At 45.9% G+C, this 22,564-nt stretch overlaps 1 protein-coding gene across 10 annotated transcripts in view; it reads right to left on the reverse strand.

Annotated features, from left to right (window-relative positions):
- CAMTA1 (calmodulin binding transcription activator 1) overlaps nt 1-22,564 on the reverse strand; it is a 190,784-nt gene that overhangs the window by 33,449 nt on the left and 134,771 nt on the right. For all 10 annotated transcript variants that reach the window (XM_065737853.1, XM_065737854.1, XM_065737855.1 and 7 more), the window contains one exon: nt 4,494-4,647. In XM_065737853.1, coding sequence (XP_065593925.1) covers nt 4,494-4,647 — 154 coding nt within the window. The remainder of the gene's footprint in view (nt 1-4,493; nt 4,648-22,564) is intronic.

Raw genomic sequence — 22,564 nt, forward strand, 5'->3', positions numbered from 1 at the left:
TTGGAACCTTCTTTTATTTTTCTCTAAGCAATTCTACGTGCACACTCTGTGCGCATCCTGTTTGTGTAGTAGGGTTCACAAGAGGACTTTGCCATGAGCTGGCTGGTGGCAGCACTATTCCTGTGGTGTCCCCTTCCCTGGCACTTCAGGCTTGAAAAGCTTTTTTCAGTGTCTTTGTCGTACTCTTGAAAAGCAGACTCCTAAAATCTAAAATCCTTAACCAGAGAACACCAGGTCAAAGGTAAGAATCCCACTGACTTCACCTCTCCATTTGCAGATCCCTGCACAGTGAAGTCCTCAAACTGAGCATGAAGTGCCAGCAGCAGCACACGGAACTGATCCTCACCACACAGCCAGGAAGACCTGCAGGCCGTCCATCAACAAGTTGCTTCATGCAAGGAAGCCAGAAGCAAACGAGGGCACGCCCACAACACTTTGACAATGCTGTCAGAGAGTGAAGATGGCATGTGAGCATCCTATTCTCTTTGGTAAGCCATAAGCAGCCGGTGGGAAGGGGTCCTGGATCTGCTTCTTTGAATCACCTGTTCCTACACTGCCTCCTCACCCCCCAGAACACTGCCTAGCAGCATCTCATCTCACTGCAGCTCTGTATTACAGTTTGTATTTTCATTGGCTGAGAAACTTGCAGAAACGCTGTAAATAAGGTTTACTAGTATTTCTCCTCCATCACTATTTAAAGTGTTGCACTTGGTTTAGTAATGAGTCCCTCTACACTTGCTTGACAACCACATTTATTGTTATTGCACCCAACAGATTTTGCTTTATAGTACGTTCACATTTTGCATTTCCTCGCAACGCTCCGTACCTGTTGTCACGTAAGGTTTGGTTTATTCATGCTTCCTGCTTCAGCTCCTCCACTCACATTCATTTTATTATTCTCAATACATTATTCTGCCACACGTGATGTTCAGCTTAACAAGAAATGCAGTTCCTGTTAAAACTGCAGTTTTGCAAAAAAAAAAAAAAAAAGTAAAACAACCAAAACTGTGGAGCTGAGATGAAGCAGCACTGAAGTCTTCGGAGTATTTTTTGTGCTGGATACAGTCACTGAACTGTAATTGCTACTGAGACACTTCGTGCCACGCTATCTCCAGTTACTTCCAAAATTATTGGCTGCAGAAGCAAGCTCAGACACACGTTGCTGTGCACAGAAGTCCTATTTCACAGCAGTATGTCAGAGCTTGCTTCCCACTATGACTAAATGCAGAGATGAGCAGAGTATTAAAGAGAGCAGTCTGATAAGTGATCGTATCTCACAGTTTGTGTATTCACGATGGTTCTTGCCAGACCTGAATCAAGCTGCAAGCTGGAAGCTAAGAAGCCACAGACAGTTTTATGGCTGCATACCTACAGCACCTTGCCTATTATTTTCAGGTCCTTCCAGTGTAACAAAGATCCATCACGGGTCTATTGCAAGGATCAAGCAGAAGCCAAAGCTTGTGATCTTCCTGAACCTATCCAGACACCTACATACAATTCAGTTTTGATTTCCCAGCCCTCTGCTTCTCCCATCACTGCCTGCACAGCCAGATTTCCTGAGCCTGGGAATGCAGGTGAACTCTCACATTTAGCAGTTCTTAACGCTGCTTACTGAATTTGCATGTCTGTGTACAGAAGGTTCAATCTTTACCGTTTTTTAAAGTCTTTCTTCCAAAAAGAAACCTCTCCTTAAACAGCTGCTGGGGAGTATTACCAGCTAATGGGAAATGGCACAGAATGGCTGAGGTTGGAGGGCACCTTAGAGGTCACCTAGCTCCACCCCCACTGCCGTGGGGCCGCGGGCCGGGCTGCCACCCACGAGATTCTCGCGCGGTTCAGTTACCCTTAGAGAGGACGGGTAGGACGTCCCTCCTCCCGTGTTCACAGTGACACGCGCGAGGAAATCTCGGCACGCCGCCCAAGTTCAAGGCTGCAGTGCTCGCGTCGGCCGCCAGGGGGCAGCAGGCGACAACGAACGGCGCCCACGGCCCGCGGGGACGCGCGCGTGGGGTCTCCCATCCGCTTCGCGTTTAAGGATTCTGCGAATGTAATTTTCCACGCGGATCTTTAGCTCTGTTGGCAAAACCTATCTGGGTGCCCTCAAGGAGAAGCAGTTGTTGGTAAATGGGTCACGGGAGGCTTCAGCTTCCATTGGGGGTCACTTTGGAGCTCTGCCAAACGGATGGGAAATTGTGCTATCGAGGATGATTTTCACCATTAACTTTTAAGTATAAAGGATCCTAAACCACTACTGATATTGAACATAAATTTAAGTCAGCCTAGGGAAAAAAAAATGCAACAAAAACCCAACAACTCACTTCTTCAAATCACGTTTGTGCCGCTATACTGAAACTCCACACTGGGCTCTGAGTGCTCAGTGCTCTCCCATTTGCAACAGGGATGCAGTCACCTCCACGAGTCTCCTGCTGCTTTATTGATGCACGCAGAGCAACCCATGGGGGCACCCACAAGACAAGAAATGCCCAAAGGTCTTACAGTTCAACTGCTACCATGTGGAACCTCCATTCCCCCAGCGAAGAAAGCAGGAGAACAGGATCACGTTGAGGCCCACTGTTCCTATCAGGCACTGAGATGATGTATGGGTGTCTCTGACAAAGTTCCCACAGATGTGAAAAATCTCCTCACAGATACAGCACTCAGCCTCAGCCCTTTGAGCACAGCCTGGCTACTCCATCACTAACCTGTCTTGAATGTGAAATTCTTAAGAAAACTCACACAACTTCAAAGTCCACGGGAACAAAACCAAGCCACAACAGGAGGCACGTAGGGAAGGTGTGATGCTCACAAGTCATTGACAGATGTGCTTTAAGGCAAAGAAATCTGGACATATCAGGCAATCAAACTGATGTCACTGAAAGAATGTGATCCACGTGAAAATGTGATGGAACTAAGACAGTTGGCTCCATAATTTCATGGCACACCCCAAAGTGGAAAGAAATCTGATGGCTTCTTGGCAAGCAGCATCCCTCTGTGTTCCCTGAACATGGTTATCTGTGTCTTCTCTGAGTCTGATCAGAATATAATGCTTTTATAGTAGCTGCATTTCTAAGGATGTGCTTTCCCTGGATACGTATCCATAAACAGAGACGTGTACTTGCATACATACTCTGAATAATTGTACAGAATTTCACTCTTCCCTCCTGAGACATAAAAAAGCCAAGTGTTATTAAATTTACAGCTACTTTGCTGTAGTTTTCATGTCATTTTCTTGATGCACTGCAAGCCTCTTTTTTTTATAATTCCCCTCCCCCAAACCAGTGGCTGCTTCCCCTCCTGTTTAATGTTAAGGCTCTTGTTCAGCCCCAGCTGTCCTTTCAACATCCTGGATTTCTGTCTAAGGTTTATTGGTCCCAGGGCAATACTCTGTTTAGCAAATGTGTTGTGTTTTTTTTCTGCTTGCTTTCTTCTCTCCAACTTTGCATGAAAAATAAATAGGGGACCAAAAAAGAAATGGGGTTGTTGTTTGAACAAGGAAGTTAGTTGCTCGAGGTGCAGAAGCAAGATAACAGAAAGCAGAATCAGTTGGTGAGGCGAGTGGCACTTACAGTAGTGAGCACAAAAGCAGCATCAGCTGGGGAAGGGGTGAGTGAGGGAAGCAGACATGGTACTGTTGCTTCAGACGTAAGCACCAAGATTTGGCACTGTGGCTCCTGCAATTAATGTTCTCTTGATTAGAGACCCCCCTTTATGCCCAGTCTATCTTTCATTGCCCAACTCCATGTGCTTTTTCAGATGAATTTTCAAGGGAAACTATACCCATACCGTATCACTGATGTTTTAGAAAACATTACGCTTCAAGATGGATGCATGAGGTCACAGAGTTGTTCGTGTCGAGGAGAAATTTCCCAGTCACCCTACACACCTTATCAGCCCTCTTTTTATACTATAGAGTGTAGAACAGTAGTAAATGATACGTGTCCTGAAATACACCCTTATCCACTGCTTTTTCAGATGGGATTAGAAGAAATTCCTAAGCTTTAAAACTTCCAAGAACAAGCTTGAGTTTCAAACCATGTTGTACAGAGGAGCTGGACAGAAGATTATGACACAAACTTATCCTGCAGGTGACTGCACTGAAGTTCTGCACCACCAAGCCACCTGACTCCAGTTTTGTTGGGCAGACAGTGGACTGGATTGTGAGCAAGTAGAAACCTAGAAATGGCATGTGAAAAATGTAAGACCACAGGTATACTTCTTCCATAGCATGGAGTGTGCTGAGGGGAACTTACCATAATCCTTTTTGGGACACTCTAGACAGTTCTCCTAGTATGTAAATAAGTTCTCAGAAAAAACAACTTAATGTGGAATGAGCTGACAACTGATACATGGATAAGATTCACCAGGAAGAAAGTGCACACAGATACAAGTTGAGTTTGATGGTGACAAATGACTCCTTCAGAGAGGTCAGCGGCAGGGACGGGCACTGTACTCTAAATTAATCATCCAAAGGGAAGAAAAGCCCAGATACTCACACATGGGTTTGAGCTGTCCAATGAGCTCCTCTTTTGTCCATTTTGCCCATTCTTTCTTGTCTGTATTTACTGAGCACAGGATAGGGCCGCAGGGCTTCCCACAGTCCTCGATGGCAGGAACGTTCAGGTAGTGCACCAACACAATGTCTGGGTTCTACAGGGAGAGCAGAGAGCACAGGTTACGTAGTTGGACCTCTACCAGACTCGATGCTCTCTGGATTTACTTTCCTAATTAAAATGAGGACAAGAGAGCATCGTGGTTAGACTCCATGATGTACCAGGCTCCCTTGAGACCAGAGCTGCTCTTGCAAAAGATATAGCAAAAGTTCAAATCCACACCAGATTATTTCGTATATATGGAAGTAAATGAAGCTCTCACCTGAGAGCATCAGTAACAGCTGCACTTCTCAGTTACAGCTGCAGAAAGACGGAGGGAAGAGGTTAGCCAAAGGGGCCACAGTATGGCAGAGTGCCCCCAGGGTCCCTTCCAGACAAGCCTGTAACTCCTTATCTTTCGGAGAATTTGCAGGTTTGTCACGAGAACAGCAAGCTGCAAGTGCTGGGATTAGAGGAGACTGTGTCCTTTGCAGAACTGCTGCAAACAAATTCTGGAACAACTGCAAGGCAGTTGCTCCTGCACGGCTGTTTAGGGCTCTGCTCTCCCTCCCAATGCACCTCACAGGAGCTGAGGGAAAGAAAGGAAACACAGTGCTGCTCTGATGCACTGCAGCGCTGTCCCACTGACACGGGCGTTTCAAGCAGGAGCTCAGCAGTGTTACACAGTGAGGAAATGAATCATCCTAACAGCAGCAACAGACACAACTCAGCCAGCTCCCCAACAGCATCCCTGGGATAGCGTACAATAGATAATAACAAGATTGAGAAGCTGATTTCTTTCCCTTAAGTCATTTACTCCTAAGTTCACAAACTTAAATGACTGCTTTGGAATTATTTATAAAAATAAATAGGATAATGGTGTAATTAAAACTCTAATGTTTCATTAATTATGTTAGAGCCCCATTCTGAGCAGCACTGGGAACGCGATCCATCATTTGCTTGCAGAGGGTGTGCTGATGGGAGCTCTCACTTATGAAACCCACAGAGACGGAGAGCAGTGAGCAGATACCTGGCCAAGGAAAGCCCAGAGCAGTGTGGGAAGCCTCAATACATGGCTGTCCTCATGTGTAATTCAGGAAAGATCCAGATAATAAAAATGATTACCTATACACCCAAATAGTCTCCATCAGCTAATTTAACTTAATTAGTGATTTAGATGATGAAGTAATAAAAAGTAATACGCTTCAGAGATTTCATAGAAAGACATCTCTTTGCTCTCAGGGAAGCTTTGAAGAGGAGAGCAAGGACACAGTGCTGCTGGGCAGTGCAGTGGTACACGTGTGCTCCCGGTGTTATTTCGGGTGAGGGGGAGTTTTTGTCGTCAGTTCAGGATGGGAAGGCTTCCCAGCCTGCTGCAGCAGAACTTCGTGGGCCACAGCAGTGGGTTGGCACTTGACTTTATGTAAGGAGATGTCAAAAGCATATAAAATAAACACAAAGTCAACAGGTTTGTTCATTGTGTCTACCTCTAAAACTCAGCTTCAAGGTTGGCATGTTTCACAAGTGCCATTTTACAGAGCAGGTTGTGGAGGGACTTGTCTCAGTACTCCTGACATTGTAGGAGAGGCGGAAGTTGGTGCAAGAAATGGTTAAAAACACAAAAAGCTGTTAGTTTGGAAAAAGAAAAATGCTGCTGTAACATCTGTCTGACTCTAGTTTGCAGCTTCATCAGCACTAAGTGGTCAATAAATCAGACTGGCGTGGCGTTACCTTTCTTCTATGGCTTAACCATTAATCTAGTGCCAGTTCTCATGAAAAATGAAGGAGAAAAAAATATGTTATAGTGAAAATGTATATATTACCCAGAAAGTAATAATAGCACGTAATGGTGCTGTAGACCTCCCAGCAGAGAGGCAGCCACCCACTACGTGCCATTTAAATTAACCAAGTAAATCAGCTATTGTTTGTTCCACCAGCCCTTCTCATGACTGTGTTTTTGGTGTTAGCAGAAAAGCTGAAACAAGAAAAGCTTTTCTAGCTCCCAGAGAGTAGCAGACAGGCAACACAGAACAGCATGGTCCAGTCCTTGAAGTGCTGAAAATGCCAGGATGAAGAAAGGCCAGGTCCCAACTGCTCAAAGCTAAACCTCAATAGCAGGGCCTTCCAAACCACCAATGACCACAACTGAAAATACTTCACCTGGAAAAATACTCCTGAGCTGTGAGGGAATGTTTTGCAACTGTACATCTTGCTAGAAAAACAAAAGGGGGCCAAACCCCCTTCAGGAGGGCTGGCTTCTCTGCAACACAACCACTGATTACAGCAGAAACTAAAAGAGAACATTCATGGAATTATAACTTCCCATTCATTTCATTGCTGAAATCATAAGAAGGGGTTTTCTTTTCTGGTTCATGAAGTTTGCTCTGTATTCCTCAAATCACACCAAGCATTCTCAGCTTGCAGGGAAGACGATGCACATCCAGCACCATGGGGCAGCCTGGATTACCACCTAACAGATTATCACCCAGGAGACACAAAGCAAAAGGTTTCTGCAGCTTTGAGAGGCAGCCAATTCAATTTCACCCCTGCTTTAGACACGACTATTGGTCTTAACACCAGCACTGTCTTCCCCTTCAACTAATTTCCAGCTGAAGCCTTGCTATGGACGACAACCTGGAGGTTGATGCATTATAATACATTAATGTTTCATTGCAACAGCAAAACCAAAAAGATTCCAACAGAACTGTGCAGAACTCCCACCCCAGCACTTCCACCAGTCCCTCACGTTAAAACCTCCTGAGATACTCTTTTTAAATCAACCTATTTCTGAGTGAGAAACTGGCAATGGGCTGATCCACGTACCACACACAAGGCAAGGAACTGCAAAGGGCTTGGGAAGTCTAAAAAATGATTTTGTACACACAGGTAAATGTGAGCTTTCCTGCAAATGTTTTAAGGGAATCAAGATTTCATAGGGCTGTATGTTTTATATTATGCTCCCCAGTTCCTCTTTAATACCTTGGTAAGGGAAGATAAAGTGTAATCAGAAAAGTAATTGCACTGTTCTGCAATTTATGTCTCAGAAGAATGACTGGGGGGCACAGAGCCACTGCAGGGCAGGGGCTGCATTAGAAAAACACAGGTTTTCCCAAACGCTTACTAACACATCATCAAATGTGAGATATTTTAAAGTATTTTATATACAAAGAGCTGCCTCTGAATTCTCCTGGGGATCACATTTATTTAATATGCACTTTGAATGTAGGAAAATGGAGCGCTGTAATCCCATGGCCCCCAAAGTTCCCAGCAGTAAGTGATTTCAGAGTCATCTGGGCCATTTCAGAAGAACATCTCCTACACTACAGCAAAGTACAACAGAAGATGGCTCCACAAGAGCTGGTGGGAAAAAGAGAATTCTGCCATGATCTTTAAGGTCCCTCCAACCTAAGACACGCCACAAAAACCACCTTTAACCCAGGCTGTGGCTGCAGTTAGGGCACTGCAGGCTCTCCAATGGAAAACCAACTTGCAGGGCTTCCCCACACTCCCGTGTGACCACAGCAGCACTTCCCAGCACACATCCTGCCCCCGAGAACCAGGGCACACAGCTCAGTTCTGCTCCACCATTGCAGGAGGAGCTGCAGAACGCACCACATCAGTACAGCGCATAGAACAGATGCACAGAGAGCAAGCATGACTGAGCAGCACCAGCTTCTTTCTGCACTCTCACCCTGCAGAAGATTTACTCCTGTATTCAGACTGGATTTCCCCTATCAAAGGAAGAACACGTGTGAGACAGAGATCCCCCTTGCTGACGTTTCTAAGGACCCTGCTTTATTTTCATCATCCAGAAGCACAGATTCTACTCCTCCTCCCTCTGTTCTTAAAGCAATCTCTGATGCAAATTCAGTTGCCACATTTCAAACAGGCTTAGACAGAGCTAAACTCAAAACACTTCCATCCTCCAGAAATACCAGCACTGAAGCATGCCTCCAGTGGCTCCTCCCCTTTCCCAGCTCACCCAAGCTAGAGATGCAATAATAGTTGCTCTGAAATAAATTTGAGTTCAAAGCTCTTCTGACATTCACCAAACGCTTTCACAGTTCTTAACAGCAGAACGTGCAGCTTCCAACTCTGTTTTGAATGCAGATGGTGCAATTTTCTCCTCTGATGGTCTCACTTGCCTAAATAAGCCTATTAACTTTTAAATATTAATGCATTTCTATGAATTAAGAGCAACTCAACATGTATCTGAAGATATATATTTTAAATGGCAATGTTGTAGGCTGACCAAGAAATAGGAAGCTGACATTTCAAAAGACTGAAAAAGAAAAGCCCAGAAGCACCCAGAGCTCACAGCAAAGCCTTCCCTCCAGGGACACGCTGTCCCCCAGCACTGATCCTAAAGCACTGTTGAGCTCAAAGTTATTTCACATGTATGCAAGCATCTCAAAAGCATTTGGAAGCCAATCACCCCTCCAAAATTGTACACTCTGCAGCCGCAGCTCATCAGTCTCAACACACAGAAGCAAAGGTAGCGCGAAGGATTTGCCCAAGGGTTTGGATGGGTGTCAGAAGGAAAAAGGGAAGCAGCTCAGCATTTCAGAGGGTGCCATGGACTCCCAGCCCCACACAAGTCTGTTCATGCATGGCTACCAGAAGAGGATGCATCACCTCGCTGCCCACCCGGAGCAATGGCAGATAAATTCCATCAAATGCTCCACGTTGTCTCCCTGGTACATAACAGCCGATGAGTCCTTTTTACTTTACACTGTGGTCAGGCTCTGAGGGCTCTGTCATTTATAGATTCTTTAAATTTGTTACCTTTGATATCAGTGACTGGTAATACAATTCCCAGGAGAAGTGCATCAGTAACATCCAGAACACTTTCATAATGTTTGCTTTGATAGTCCTGCAATATTTTTGTTCCTATGGCATAACCCTTCTGACACTGCTATATAACAGTTACTCAATGAAGGTTCTGTTGTGCCTTTATCATTTTTCTAGGCGAAAGTAACCCCCAGTGTCAAGGAGTCCAAAGTTCTCCTTTGTGGTACATATTTTCCATTTTGGAGTCCACCTTTACTTTGCATTGAAGGCCCAGGTAAAAAAAAAGGTTCAAATCAAAGATGCACAGGAAGGCCAGCGATGCTCTACCCAGATTGGAGACGTGCCAGACAGCAAGACCAGGACAGGCAGCAGGGATGTGCCAACCTGCAGCACCAAAGATGCACTGTCTCCTTCCTCAGAGGGGGAGCCCTTCCATCTGCTGGTGCCGACCTGTTCGGCACAATGTCCTAAAAGGACTCACAGCAACCGGCAGGGAACTGATACAGCATTTAGACTGGAAACAATGAATCCTAGACAAAGAAGTATCAGACTTGAATTTCTTCTGAATTGCAAGAGAAAGACTATTAGACACCTTTCTTCTTCAGTATCACTCAGAAGTCCTGCATTTCCCCAGACTGAGGAGATTAACAAACAGAGATTAGCATCTAAGAGCTCCTGCTGCTGGCTGTTACTGAATCTAGCTCTCCAGGCTTCCTGCACGGATTTCTGAGACTCCCAAGTGGATGCCCTGAAATCTTAAAAGGAAACATGAACCTCATCAAAGCTTTGTTATGCAGCTCTGACCTGTTGATGAGAACAGTTATCTCCTTATCATACCTTTTCAAGGACTTTGAGTCCTTTTTAATCGTACAGCTCTTGGTCTTTGGGGTTTCCTTTAGGAAGATCTGTCGTACCCCGATTGGATCTTGTTTCTCTATTCCATAGAAGAGAGTAAACATGAAGGATTATCTGAGTGTAGCATCCGAGGCTACAGAGGCATACTGTGGATTGCCAGCACAGCCATGCAGCTCCTCACCCCCACGCAGCACAGTCCACTGACAACTATGCTTGCTGAGTACTTGATTAACTACGAAGTTACTCAAAACCAAGCCTGCACACTAAGCTGAACGCTGCTGCATGAGCCGTGTGCTGAAGCTTCGTGGTATGCGAGGTTCCCTAAGTCCCAGGGAAACCTTTGGACAAAGCAGCTGCCAAATTCACCACCAACAGCATCCAGCAATGGTTTGGGTCCCGTGCTGATCACAGTGCAGGTGCTGAGCTCCCAGGGGTGTGAGGCAGACACTGCCTGCAGGAATGCAGCTCTCAGCAAACACTGCCAGCAGCCAAACACTCAGCTCCTCAGGGAGCTGTGCCACCTGGGCCACGAGGAGGGTCAAGAACTATGAGGATATGGAAGTTTTAGTCCTCTGAGTATTTCTCTCATTGGAAGAGCTAGAACACGTGCTAGACACGTTGGAGGCACCAGAGGGGTGACCTGCATGGTGTGCGCAGTGCAGGCTCTGCTCCACACACCCACCAGCATTCCTTGGGCTAGACAAGTGGGGAGGACTTATCTTGGAGGCACTATCTCAGCTCTGCTCACTGAAAAGCAAAGTACAGCTTCTTGCATGACAGATTTACCACCACAACCAGGGTTACTCGGATTGCAGGTGAGCATATATTGTAATTTCGTGAGATCTGGGTGGTAACAAAAGCAGCTCCAAGAATTTGAAGATAAGTTCTCAATTTGTTCTTTTTTTTTCTTTTAAAGATAGAGACACAGGAAAAATGAAATCTAGAAAGCATTGTCAGCTTGAATGATTTTCCAGGTTCTTGTCACTGAACAACCATCATCCCTCAGAGCACAAGGCAGGCAATAAAACCAATAAAACTAATAAAGGAAAACGGTGTGGAGCTTGACAGATTTAGCTGTCCCTGGCATGTGACAGCCTCTTTTACCACGCAGGCAAACTGAAGCTGCATCAGACCTGTCTGTAGGATAAGTAAGACCTTAAAGCCAGCAGGGACACCCTGCTTGGATTTTTTACCTGTTTAATTCTACAGGTGAGTGCTCTCATTATCTGCATTTCTCTGAATGCTGAAAACCTGATCAGAAGCTTTAATTACTCACTGAAAGTTGGAATCCTTAGATCTGTGTGGCAAGCCTACTCTAAATGTTGTGCAGTCTGCTACCAAACTGCAGACTTAATCCATCCAAGAGCTTGTTAACATTTCCTCTGCACAATGAATGAACGAGCTTTTGAAGTCCCTTATTTACCTATAAATTACAACAGTCTGAAGTCATTAGCAACAAAGTAAATTGTTTTAATTGATCTGAACTTTCCCCTCCCCCCACACACAAGGCAAGAACTTTGTTTCTATATAACTGCTTTCTAAAGAGCTAAAATTGTATTAATTGCTTGGAGCTAAATGTCCTTAAAATGCTCTGAAAAGCTGCACGGCTCAAATGATTTGCTGAAGCCAAGTAAAAGTTCAGAGGTCTCATTACTAAATACCTATGTCTGCTCAGCCCCCTCCTGCCATCTGAATAATGGCAGCTTCTGCCAACAACAGCAAAGAGGCAATCTATAACAAACAAGGTGTGCTGCCAATTAGTTTCTATTCCATTTTCTGTTCAAATTGGTTGGAAGTGGCAGTTTGGAGGAAATATTCGATTTATGAATAGAGCTTAAACAGTGTATTTCAAAGTTCCAGGCACAGGTAAGTTCTCCATCCTGGTAGGGCTAATCACCGCCCTCAATGAATGCTTCAGCTGAACCTGACACTGGAAATCACATATAATTACACTGATTAATTTTGCTGAAAACATGCAGCATTTTGCTACAGAAATATAAACATAAGCAGAAAAGAAAAAAGCTGACTGCTGCTCAGAATAAATGCTCAGGTGCTGAAGACATGTGAGTGACTGCATGCATTAAAAGAGCAACACCAACTGTCACACCTGCTTACTGATGCCTACAACGAAGGCAGAGAAAAAACAGTTGAGGAAGGGCTCAGGAGCACAGCTGCAACTTGCCAAATGCATCAAGTTATTTATATGTACATCAAAAGCAAACAAAGTGGAACACTGTAGAAGGACAGCTGGAAACAGCACCAGTAGTGCAGACCATCTGCATATTAAGTGCCTGGATTGGCCAAAGAGCCAGGGAGATCAAGTGGGGGAGTCCAAATAAGACTGATGGAGCTAAAGGCGGTGGCAGCAATGATGAATACTCTCAGCAGTTCCTGGGAGCAAGTTAAAGAAAATGCAAAAAGCAACATAACAAAAGAGATGGTGAGAGAAAAACAATTTTTTTTTGTCCTCCCTTCATAACATCAGTGTTTCAGAAGTACAGCAGCTCTAGAAAGAGCCTCATCATCAGCACTACATCATCAAGACACAGCACTGTTTGTCTGAGGGGAGACGCAAGAACAGAATTACAACAAAACCTAGTAATTTCACCAAAAAGTGCCTCAGCACTACACACAGCATGTGAAACAGATGCATTTCTTTATAGCTATCTCTTGCTGCACAACATGCTGAAAAGCCACTGAAATAAAATTGCTTGGGTTTCAATTTTAAACCTGCACTTAACCAAACACTATCAGTCTTTGGACCTAGTGGCAAGGAAGAGGAGCAAATTACCTGTTTTTCCTGGAGCACCTCAAAGCACAGCAGCTATCTGACTGGCCCTCGTTACCTACAAGCCAATGCTGATAAATCACTGTGAGCTTCTGCCTGCGTGCTGCCTTCTGGGAGGCATCTGAAGTTCTCTGGATGGTTTGGCTGATTTACTCGCACAGTAAAATCAAAGCACCCAAACTCCACAGAAAAGAAAGATGGTTTTGATGGGAAACACCATTTTCTAGGTATCTTTCACCTTGAAAACCCTTTCACAGCCATCAGAGCATGATATGCCTTGGTCTCATGAAGCAAGGTTGCCTTCATCAGAGGCAGTACTCCACTCTCATACCCTAAGTTATACTGCTTCCTCTATGGCAAATGAGCTCCTGGTGAAGAGACAGAGCTGAGCACGTGTTGGAGCACAGAGTGCCTCGACAGCCTGGGGGGACCCAGGGTTGCTCCCCCAGCACACAGCCTGTGGTTAAATGGAGGAGGAGGGATTGCATTTGCTTCCTCCTGTAAACATGAAGCTGCAGCTGAGTAAGTAACATTAAGCCTGACATGGAGAAGCTGTGATGCATTACTCACCCTGCTAAGTTTAATGTACAATTTAGAAAGATAGCACCAAAATGGAAAAGAGAACATCTTAAATAGCTCTGAAGGGTATTCAGCTCAGGCATCGCACAGAGTTAATGCTTAAGAGCAGCTCCTAGCCCAGTGGCAGAGAACCACCCCATGCCAAACAATCTGATTTAGATGCGTCTCAGCACTGAAGCACTTTAGAAAGAACTCATTTATTTTCATAGGCCAGATTTAGGCTTTGCATTGAGTGTTAGCTATTACCTTGCTGTCTGATAACCAAAAGCCATCAGATCTGGAAGTCTTTATCCTCCAGCTGCTGCTCAGCAGAACAGGCAGCCTGAACCCACACCTCAGAGCTGCAAATGATCCCAAACTGCATTGAGACACCCGACAGGAGGCACCACCACAAACCATCCCAACACACACGCAGCACAGCACATGAGGCAGCATCACTTTGGCTTAAAAGGGAAGAGTACAAGTGGCAGCCAGCTTGCTGGAATATTTCAAAGGAATACTTATCCCAGGGAAAGCATGATTTTTGTCAGTGCTGGGGGAGTCTTGCACCCTTTCTGCTTTGGAGGGATGGTGTGGGGGAGGAGCACTCCAACTGCTTTTTTGCTTCTGTTTCAGGAGGTCTGCTACCTGGCTCAAAAGGGAGCAGTGCTCTGTAGCAGTACTCAGGCCATCCTCCTGGCAGATGAAAACAGCCTTTTTGTTGCAGGATGTCCTCTGAAGTATGCTGGCCCTGGGAGAAGAGCAGGATGGTGTCTGTGTTGGGTGGCTGCCCATTCTGCACGGGCAGAGCCGGGGCTGCAGCGCTGCTGGGCTCACATGCTAACAGAACAGCTTGGCATTCTTCATCATAGTTAGATCTTGGCATTGCACACCCTGAAAATATTTCAGCAGTACCAGTGTGCTGATTTTAGCAGAGAAGGGAACTAGGGAGATGGGATTCCTATGGACAAAAATAGTTTAAAAGTTACAGCAAAGAAAGACGGCTGGAACATGGAGTCCTCTTTAGCAGCATCCAGCCAAGCAGCAAGAACCTAAAGGAAATAACCTATAAATAAAACAGAACAAATCTGCTCTGATCCACTAACCCACTGTGGAACAGGTTTACAGTGAAGAATAAGAAGAATTTAAGCTTGATTGTGATTTAGAAAGAATTCGACATCAATGTACATTCCTTGCCCTGGCTTCACAGCTGGAATTCATGGGTAACAGAAAACACGATGGAAAGCCAGCCCAGCTTTCTGCTCATGTTTTTGTGTTGTTTTTTTTTTCCAGAAGAGTGAGAGCACATGACAACTGTCAGCTGTACACACTGTGCAGGGAGGTGCGTTTCACTGCGTGCTGAGAAGCGCCTTGGGGGCAGATGGGATCCTGGATGCTGTGACCAAAGCACAAAGGGATTAAAGCATCTCCACCAGCACTGAAACATCCTCATGGGAAAGGAAAGCAAACAGAAGTATGTCACCATTTATCAACTCATAAGAGCTGCCCTGGGATACGCAGCATGTGTAATACTCATGTACTACCAGGACATAACATCAAATAGAATATGGGTTATTAATTTCCGTTATGGAATAACTCATGTTTCCTTAAAGTGATGCTCGCCTTTCCTATGGAGTACAAAGCTGTGCTCAGACGTCGCTGAAGCCTTGTTTGCAGCACAAGGAGTGTTCTCAGGACCACCAACTGAACATGGGGGGTCTTTCTAAGACTGTAATGTTATTGCCAAAATGTGCTTTTGTGACAATATGACTGTCGGTAAAGCTATGAGAACAGCTCTGTTTTTACATAAATAAACCTGAGTAATAACTGTCTATATGTCTTGATTGAATACGGAAAAATGATGACCCGTGACTCACTCCAAGTGCTGCTGGACGCCTCAGCTGAGAGCCCCACACATGGGATGCCCCAGTCCCATTCTGCAATGTCCCACCCTCTGGGACTCATTCAAGTGAGGTACCAGACATCAATTAGTCACTGGATAAAATCACATCAGATCACATCACACCTGCTTCACAGAACCACACACTGATCTCTTAAAATTTCCAGATGAACCAAGAAATGTGATGCCTTGGCTTTCCAATATCATTTTTACATTGAGGTACAGTGAACAGGAGACAGTTAACTGAGCCTTAAATAACCCCATATTTTACTTCATTTTAGTGGCTGGCTGTTTTTGATGTAAGCAGAGACATCCAGCTTTGAGAAGGGGAGCCATTTGCTGGGTTTTGCTTAAGTGCACGTTAATAATGCATCTTGCATGTGAGGAATGGCTATCTGAAGCACAGCCCAGAAGCTTGATTGCACAGCTAGTCCAAAAGGAAACCTCAGGATGAGCAGCACTTACAAGAATTTTAAAGAAAAATAATCATGTACATAGTTTTGGCTTAACGATCAAATATTTTTTTGTTTGTTGACACTGTGGAAGCTCTAGACAATCAAATCTACTGCCTCTATTACCTAATTTATTAGGCCAGAATCCTCAAACCTGATGATGCATCCTCTTCCCAGATTATTCAGATTTCCTGTCTATTTGCATTTCCTTTAAGCCTAAAGGAGAAATTCTAGAGAGCAATGCTACCTGAAAGGCACAAAAAGCCCAGCCCAAGGCGAGCTGCCTGTGGGACTGCAGCTTGTGCATGGTACAGGCTCTCAAACACAGAGCAGAAGTTTTATTTTGCATTGTGAGCCTGGGGAGCTGTACTGTGAGAAATGGGCAGAACAGCACAGATGCAGGAAAGTTCAGCTATTATGTTTCTAAGGGAAAAGAAAAAAGTCCTGAGGCGATTTTGCTGTAAGTATTTCTGGAGCTAAGATCCCAGTCCAGATGACAATTAAAAATACCTTTGGGCAGTAAGATGGCATTTGGAGCAGCTGCGAGAGAGCCCCAGCTCCAGTTCCTACGAGAAGAGGATCCCACAGCTGCCACAACCCACAGCTAAGTGCAAACAAAATCTATTGGGCTACAGATTTGCTATGATTCAAGCACAGTGCTGGGAAGCAACAGCTTCATTCACCAGGGCTGCTGCAGCCAAGCATTTGTACAGTTTTGCAAGAGTAAGACCACTGCATTTTACCTCTGTGGTACAAAATTTGTACATGTACATCTGTCCATGAGATCCATCTCTTCCTGTGCAGATTCCTGCTGTCCTTTAATGCCTGCATTCCCCTGGTCACCTGCTGTTTGCTAGCTTTCGGGATGTCACTTCACCTTCTCACTTGACTTTGAGCAGCGTTTAAAACTTCTGTCTGTATTGCTGCTGAATTCACCCTTCTGCCTGCAGCGAATGGTGAATCTCCCAGTAATTGGCTGTGGTACAGTTACAAGCAACATACATCACAGACCTATAGATGGCACATGAAGCTCAAATGACATCCTGGATCAGACCTGCAATACCACCACTTAGCAGCCCAAGGTACACAGGCTGCACGTTTTCCTCCTGAAGTGGCCCACAGCCACGTGCAAACACAGGCAGCAAGCATGACATTAAACCTCTGGATTTTTCCTCACAATGAAGAAGAAAACCACACACACTTTTTTGGTAAGAAGAGTTAATTTCCAGTCTGAGCATGTGGGAGTATACCCCAAGGGAAGGCAGTAATGAAGCCCTAGCGCTCGTTGCAAAACAAATAGATAAATCAATGTTTCAATTTGCTCCATGCGAGCAAATGGGCCACAGTTGCTTAGCAATTCAGGAACATTACTGCGGGCTCCTCACACACAGCGAGCAACTCTGCCCAACTCGCTGCCTTTTTTACCACCTTAGAAAGTAAAATAAAACTTATCTTCTGGTGACAGCAGCAGCTCAACAGCCAAAGGACGGTGTTATTTTCAGCTGAGTCCCCCCAAATCCTTTTCAGCCCCGTCATCAGCTCACAGCTGAGCAAAGTGGCAAACACCTTCTTAGAGTACTTTCAAATGCAGTTAGCACAAGAACTAATGTTACTGTTAAAAAGACCCACCACATTTCTTTAAGAAAAAGCCCTTCACCTCAGCTTCACACAGAAATGCTGAGTGCACGCTCCAGAACAAAGGACACTGCATCTGCCAAGCCTCCCCCTCAAAGAAGGGCACCAACCAAGGTCAGGGTTTATAAAAGCAGCCCTACAGCTGGGCTCTGCATCACAGCAATTAGAGCCCTAAACCTACTCAGGTGTGAAGGCCCCTGCAAAGCTGGACGTGTCTGCCCACCCCAAGCAGAAAACACTGCACTATTTCATGGCATCATAGCATTTAGAAGGGTCATCCCGTTTAAGTCCAATGCAACCGACTGCAATGTAGTCCAACTGCAATGACCCCATGAGCTCCATGGCTGAGGAGGGCCATGTAGTGGTGGGGGCTGCCAGATGCACACCTCCCAGCAGCAGATCCCACAAAGCAACCCCAAGAATAACCAAAGCCAAAAAGGTTCTAACTCATCCTAACGCCAAACATTCATCCGAATCAAGACAGCTGGATTTTAGCTAAGCATTCCTGTATTTTTCTGATTAGAGGAACTTATGCTAAACATTTCTGAAAGCTCTTTTGGCCCCAGGTATTTTACTGCATAATATCCTTCCTGGTAAATTGGTTCTGGGGGTGGGGGACTCGGTGCAGACAAACTCCACGTTTTGCTGGCAGGTCTATAACAAAGAAAGGCTCCAATATTTGAGAGTACTGAAATCTCTCAATCAGATCCAAAATCACAAAAAAGCGTTCTCCCTTAATTCAGTTTGAACACTGAACTGTTCCCCAGGTAATTAATAATGTTTGCAAATATGCCTCCTTTGAAGGAATATTATCATAGTTTCAGTGACAAGCTCAGACTCTTTATTCCTTCTTTATAATTCCTAACATCTACTCAGGCAGCATTAATTGGATTCAAAGCAATTACATGGGAGTCATGTTGGCCACTTTACATCTGTATGGGAACTGTCGAATCACGGCCTGAACCACTGATGGATCACCTGAGGTGAGCACTGAGTCAGCCACAGATGAAGGCAATGTACCTGTGTGGCAGAAGGGGTGGAGTCTGGCTCCACCTCTCCCAGACCCCATTTAAGGGCTGACCACCAGTGGGGAAGGTTCACTGTTGGAGATCCCTCTCTTGTGAAGTTCTAGTGGAGCCTCAACCTTCAGTAACTGGTGAGTCCTTTTTAATTTGCTGGTTGTCTTTATGCCATCTGGATAAGCTTTCCAAAAATATACTGTCTATCTTCATTATATTGCGTGGGTGCTATTCTTTCCAGGTACTCATCCTACAATATCACATCCTGGGGCACTCTGTGACCCAGCACTGCTTTTCAGCCTCTGGCTTCAGCACCTCTGCACCAGACCCATTCCTGCTCTGCACAACACTTCTTTGAATGCTCCAGAAACAGAGAAGCCCTGATTTGGAAGAAGAATAAAAAAAAAAAAGCTGCCTCTATATGCTGCTGACCCATTTCTCAGGGCTCAGATGAGGATGTTGCCTGGTTATTTTGCTGATGTATGGACCCACACACAGAGCCAAGCAAAATTAAGCCAATGCAGGGACCTGATGGAAGCATGCCTGGGAAATGGCTGAAGCAAGGACAGCTGAGAAGGATGGAACATTGGAAGAACACCAGTGTGATGCTCCATTCACTTCTTCAGTAATCATGAAGAACATCCAATATATATTGCAATAGAATCCAGGGATCCTGGCTGCTACTGGGAGCAGGCAGCCAAGCTTTGTCTTAAAAACTGTGCTCTATCTTTGGCTGATTGAACGTGCAGGGTTTCTTTTTCAGCAAAGAATGAGCTTTAAATTGAATTCTACACTTTATAATCAAGATGTGCTGCTTTGTTCAGGTACTTCCTCTCTTCTCATTAAAGACTCTTGAACAGAAGCAATGATTTTAACAGCAAATCATATATGGAGCATCTACCTACTCACAGAGATGCTGGGTAAGGAGTACTGCCCAGGCTGGCAAGGCCACCTGAGTCCTGAATCTCTTCCAGGAGAGGAACAAGCAACTCAATGTGGGCCTCTGGTGGCTGGGATGGGGACACAGTGTGGGAGGAAGTGGCCACAGAAGCCCATGGAGAGTGGTGGTGATGGGCAAAGCCCACGGCTGCTGCGTGGTGACTGCACATGGAACTGGGAGAACATGGAGGACAACGCAGTGTGAAGATGAAGGAACTGTGAAGCAATTTGGTTATAATTTACACCACACTTTTTATGAAGATAAATCTTGCTCTGTGCCACAGTGACAGCTTTCAGAAACCGTAATGCATCACCTCTGACGTCAGCTCTCAATTACCCTCAGGAATGTGCAAATATCCTTCAGCAGTAAGTAGTTTCCAGCATCGACTGTGTACCTGGTTCAGAGACAGAGGATCTGCAGAAACTGCTCTGATAGAGTTAATGGGCTGCTCTGCCAGAGCCTGCTTAAAATTCCAGGCAGCGCTAATTTACTTTTAATGGGCACAAATTCAATTCCAATGGCTAAAGTATGCAAATAACAAATAAAAGGGAACCCCTGCTCCAGCTGATGCCAGGGGGAAAATTAACAGCCTCTGAGCTCCCCACCTTGGCCTGAGCTGTGCTCCCCATGTACGAGCTCCTGCAGAGGTGGACCTGGTGTCAGCCTGGGCTGCTGGGGGAGATGGGGCTCACCCCCACACTGCCAGCTGATTTATTTATTTGTTGATGAATGCAGGACTGACACCAAAGGGCCCTCAGTAATATCGAGCCTCATTAAATTTTAATCAGGGCATCTCAACAATCACTCTTCAAGACTTTGTGAGGAGATCCTGTGGGGGAAGGTCGGGCAGGGGAAGAGCTCTGCAGTCATCCTTCCTAAATGCAGCACCTTTGTCAGCTGTTTGCTGGTGTCACCGCATCCCTCTGGCACAGCTCTGCAGGGAATGAGGTGGCATTTTCTCTCCCAGCTTGTTGTGGGAGGGGGCAGTGACTGAGCTTGGGCAGGGGGCGATGTCTTCAAACTACCCAGAAAAAGTGCTGAATTAAACACCTCAGTGCTGTAGAATATGACTAATGCAGATCTCTCTTTTAAAAAATGGCTAAGGCAGCACAAACGAAGAGTATGAGCACCAAGAGTTTGCTTCCTCCACAGCCCTGGGAAGCTGGTAACGAGGCCGGGAGCACAGCAGCGTTGAGGACAGCGTGCAGATGGCAAGGGGACTCCAGCCACTCAGCAAAGCCTGCTGTGCTGGTACCAGTGAGCTCCCTGCTCCCTCCGGGGCAGCATCGGTCGTTGCTAATCCCTTCCAAAGCATTGGGTCACTTAATTCCTTCTTTGAACTCGTTTACTCCTCAGCCTTGGAGGAGCATTACAAAAACAGCGATGGACAAAGGACTCCACAAGGACACGTAATGCTGCAACTCTGAGCAGGAAACTGCAGGGATGTGAGGGCCTCTGGGACAGGACAGCCTGCACTGTGCACCCACAGCTCGACTGTGGCACATGAAGAGCATGCAGTTCCTGTAGGGATATGTCCTTACTCATCTGCATGGCTGCAGGGGGAGGGGGATGCTGGTGGGGCTGACCCAGCTACAGCCCAGCAGGGCAGGCCTCACTGAGAGCTTTGCCCAGCAATTGCTTTGACAGATTGTAAAAGGCATTAATGTTGTTGTCTGTCCCCTGCAGGTGCCAGGAGCCTCACACTGTCCATATGCTGTATTACTCCCATCAGAGAGGCATCAACATTCTCCCCCTGTTGCTTGCAGTCATTCTGACTTGTTCGGGAGCTGGATTTTTCCTTTTTTTCTCCTCCAGACCAGCCAGAGATGTGCTGTCCAGGCATCACTCAGGCCCAGAAGTGCTCCCTGCAGGACTGTGCTGCACCATCTATGCCTGAAGACACCTGCCCACCTTCACCCCCCACAGCAGTGGCTCATGGTTCCCAGCACGAGCTCACCAGCACTGAGTGCCCACACAGAGCAGTGGAGGAGCTCCTGCCCTGCATCCCTGGCTGGATACCTAGCGTGGCAGCAGCAAAGTGGAAGGTAACCCTGTGTGTGTGCCTGCCCTGCAGAGATCTGCTGTCAGCTCCTAGCTCTTCCTGTCCAACACTGTGTTTCTCCTGGAGCACACAGCTGCAGAATGACTGATACCCATACAGCTGGGAAAGGATGTGACAGCACAGCCGTGAGCACTGTCCGCTGGCACAACTACAGAATTCCAACCTTCTGCTCCAGGAACTGGGTTTGAGACTCTGTGACCACTGCTGCTATGAAACAGCGCTCACAGACATCTTCAGCATCCTGACAAAAATGCAAATTTACATGGATTCACTGAGCTGAAGTATGGGAAACGGGGGACCACTTACTCCGACCTGGTTTCTGCACCTCTCCTTGGCACTGACAGATTTCCCAGTGCAGATGTTTCTCACTCCATTAAAAGTGAAATCTGAGCTGCACTGGGCATTTATGCTCATCTAACCCCTCCACGACCTCAGCAAAGTCCTTCAGCACAGTTCAGACTGAAATGCTGACGCATCTTCTTTGCCTCTCCCTCTAAGGAAGCCCACTCACTGCAACACTACATTCCAGCTGTCCCAGGAGCAGCTAAGGCTGGGCATTTCCAAGTAAAGCACACAGTGCACCTCGCTGGAGTCATGCTAACAGCAAGGGCTTATCCTCCATCCACAGTTATCGGGGGCAGAATGAATGCATCCCCTTGCTGGTGAGGAATAACAGTCTGCAGGGTGCAGAGAGGAAATTGAATGCTATGCACATTCAGCGGATCAAGTATAAACAGAAGAAATAACCAACCCCGGTGCAAGGCTGGGATGGAGAACAGGGCAGGTGGTCCTTAAAAAGTGCTGTGCTGTATTAATAATAATTAAAAAAAAAAAGACTGGGCCTTCTTACCCTGCTGGGTGCATGGTAAGATTCTTGCAGCTGCAGGAGGAGCATTCTCATGCTTTTTCAAAGATTGCCTCTCCAATATTTGATATTGGTGACTTCAAAATCTGAACTCGCAGCACTGTTTCTGT

The sequence above is a fragment of the Cyrtonyx montezumae genome, unplaced genomic scaffold (assembly GCF_038088225.1).
Source record: "Cyrtonyx montezumae isolate F1298 unplaced genomic scaffold, pur_monq_1.0 scaffold_21, whole genome shotgun sequence".
Taxonomy (NCBI): domain Eukaryota; kingdom Metazoa; phylum Chordata; class Aves; order Galliformes; family Odontophoridae; genus Cyrtonyx; species Cyrtonyx montezumae.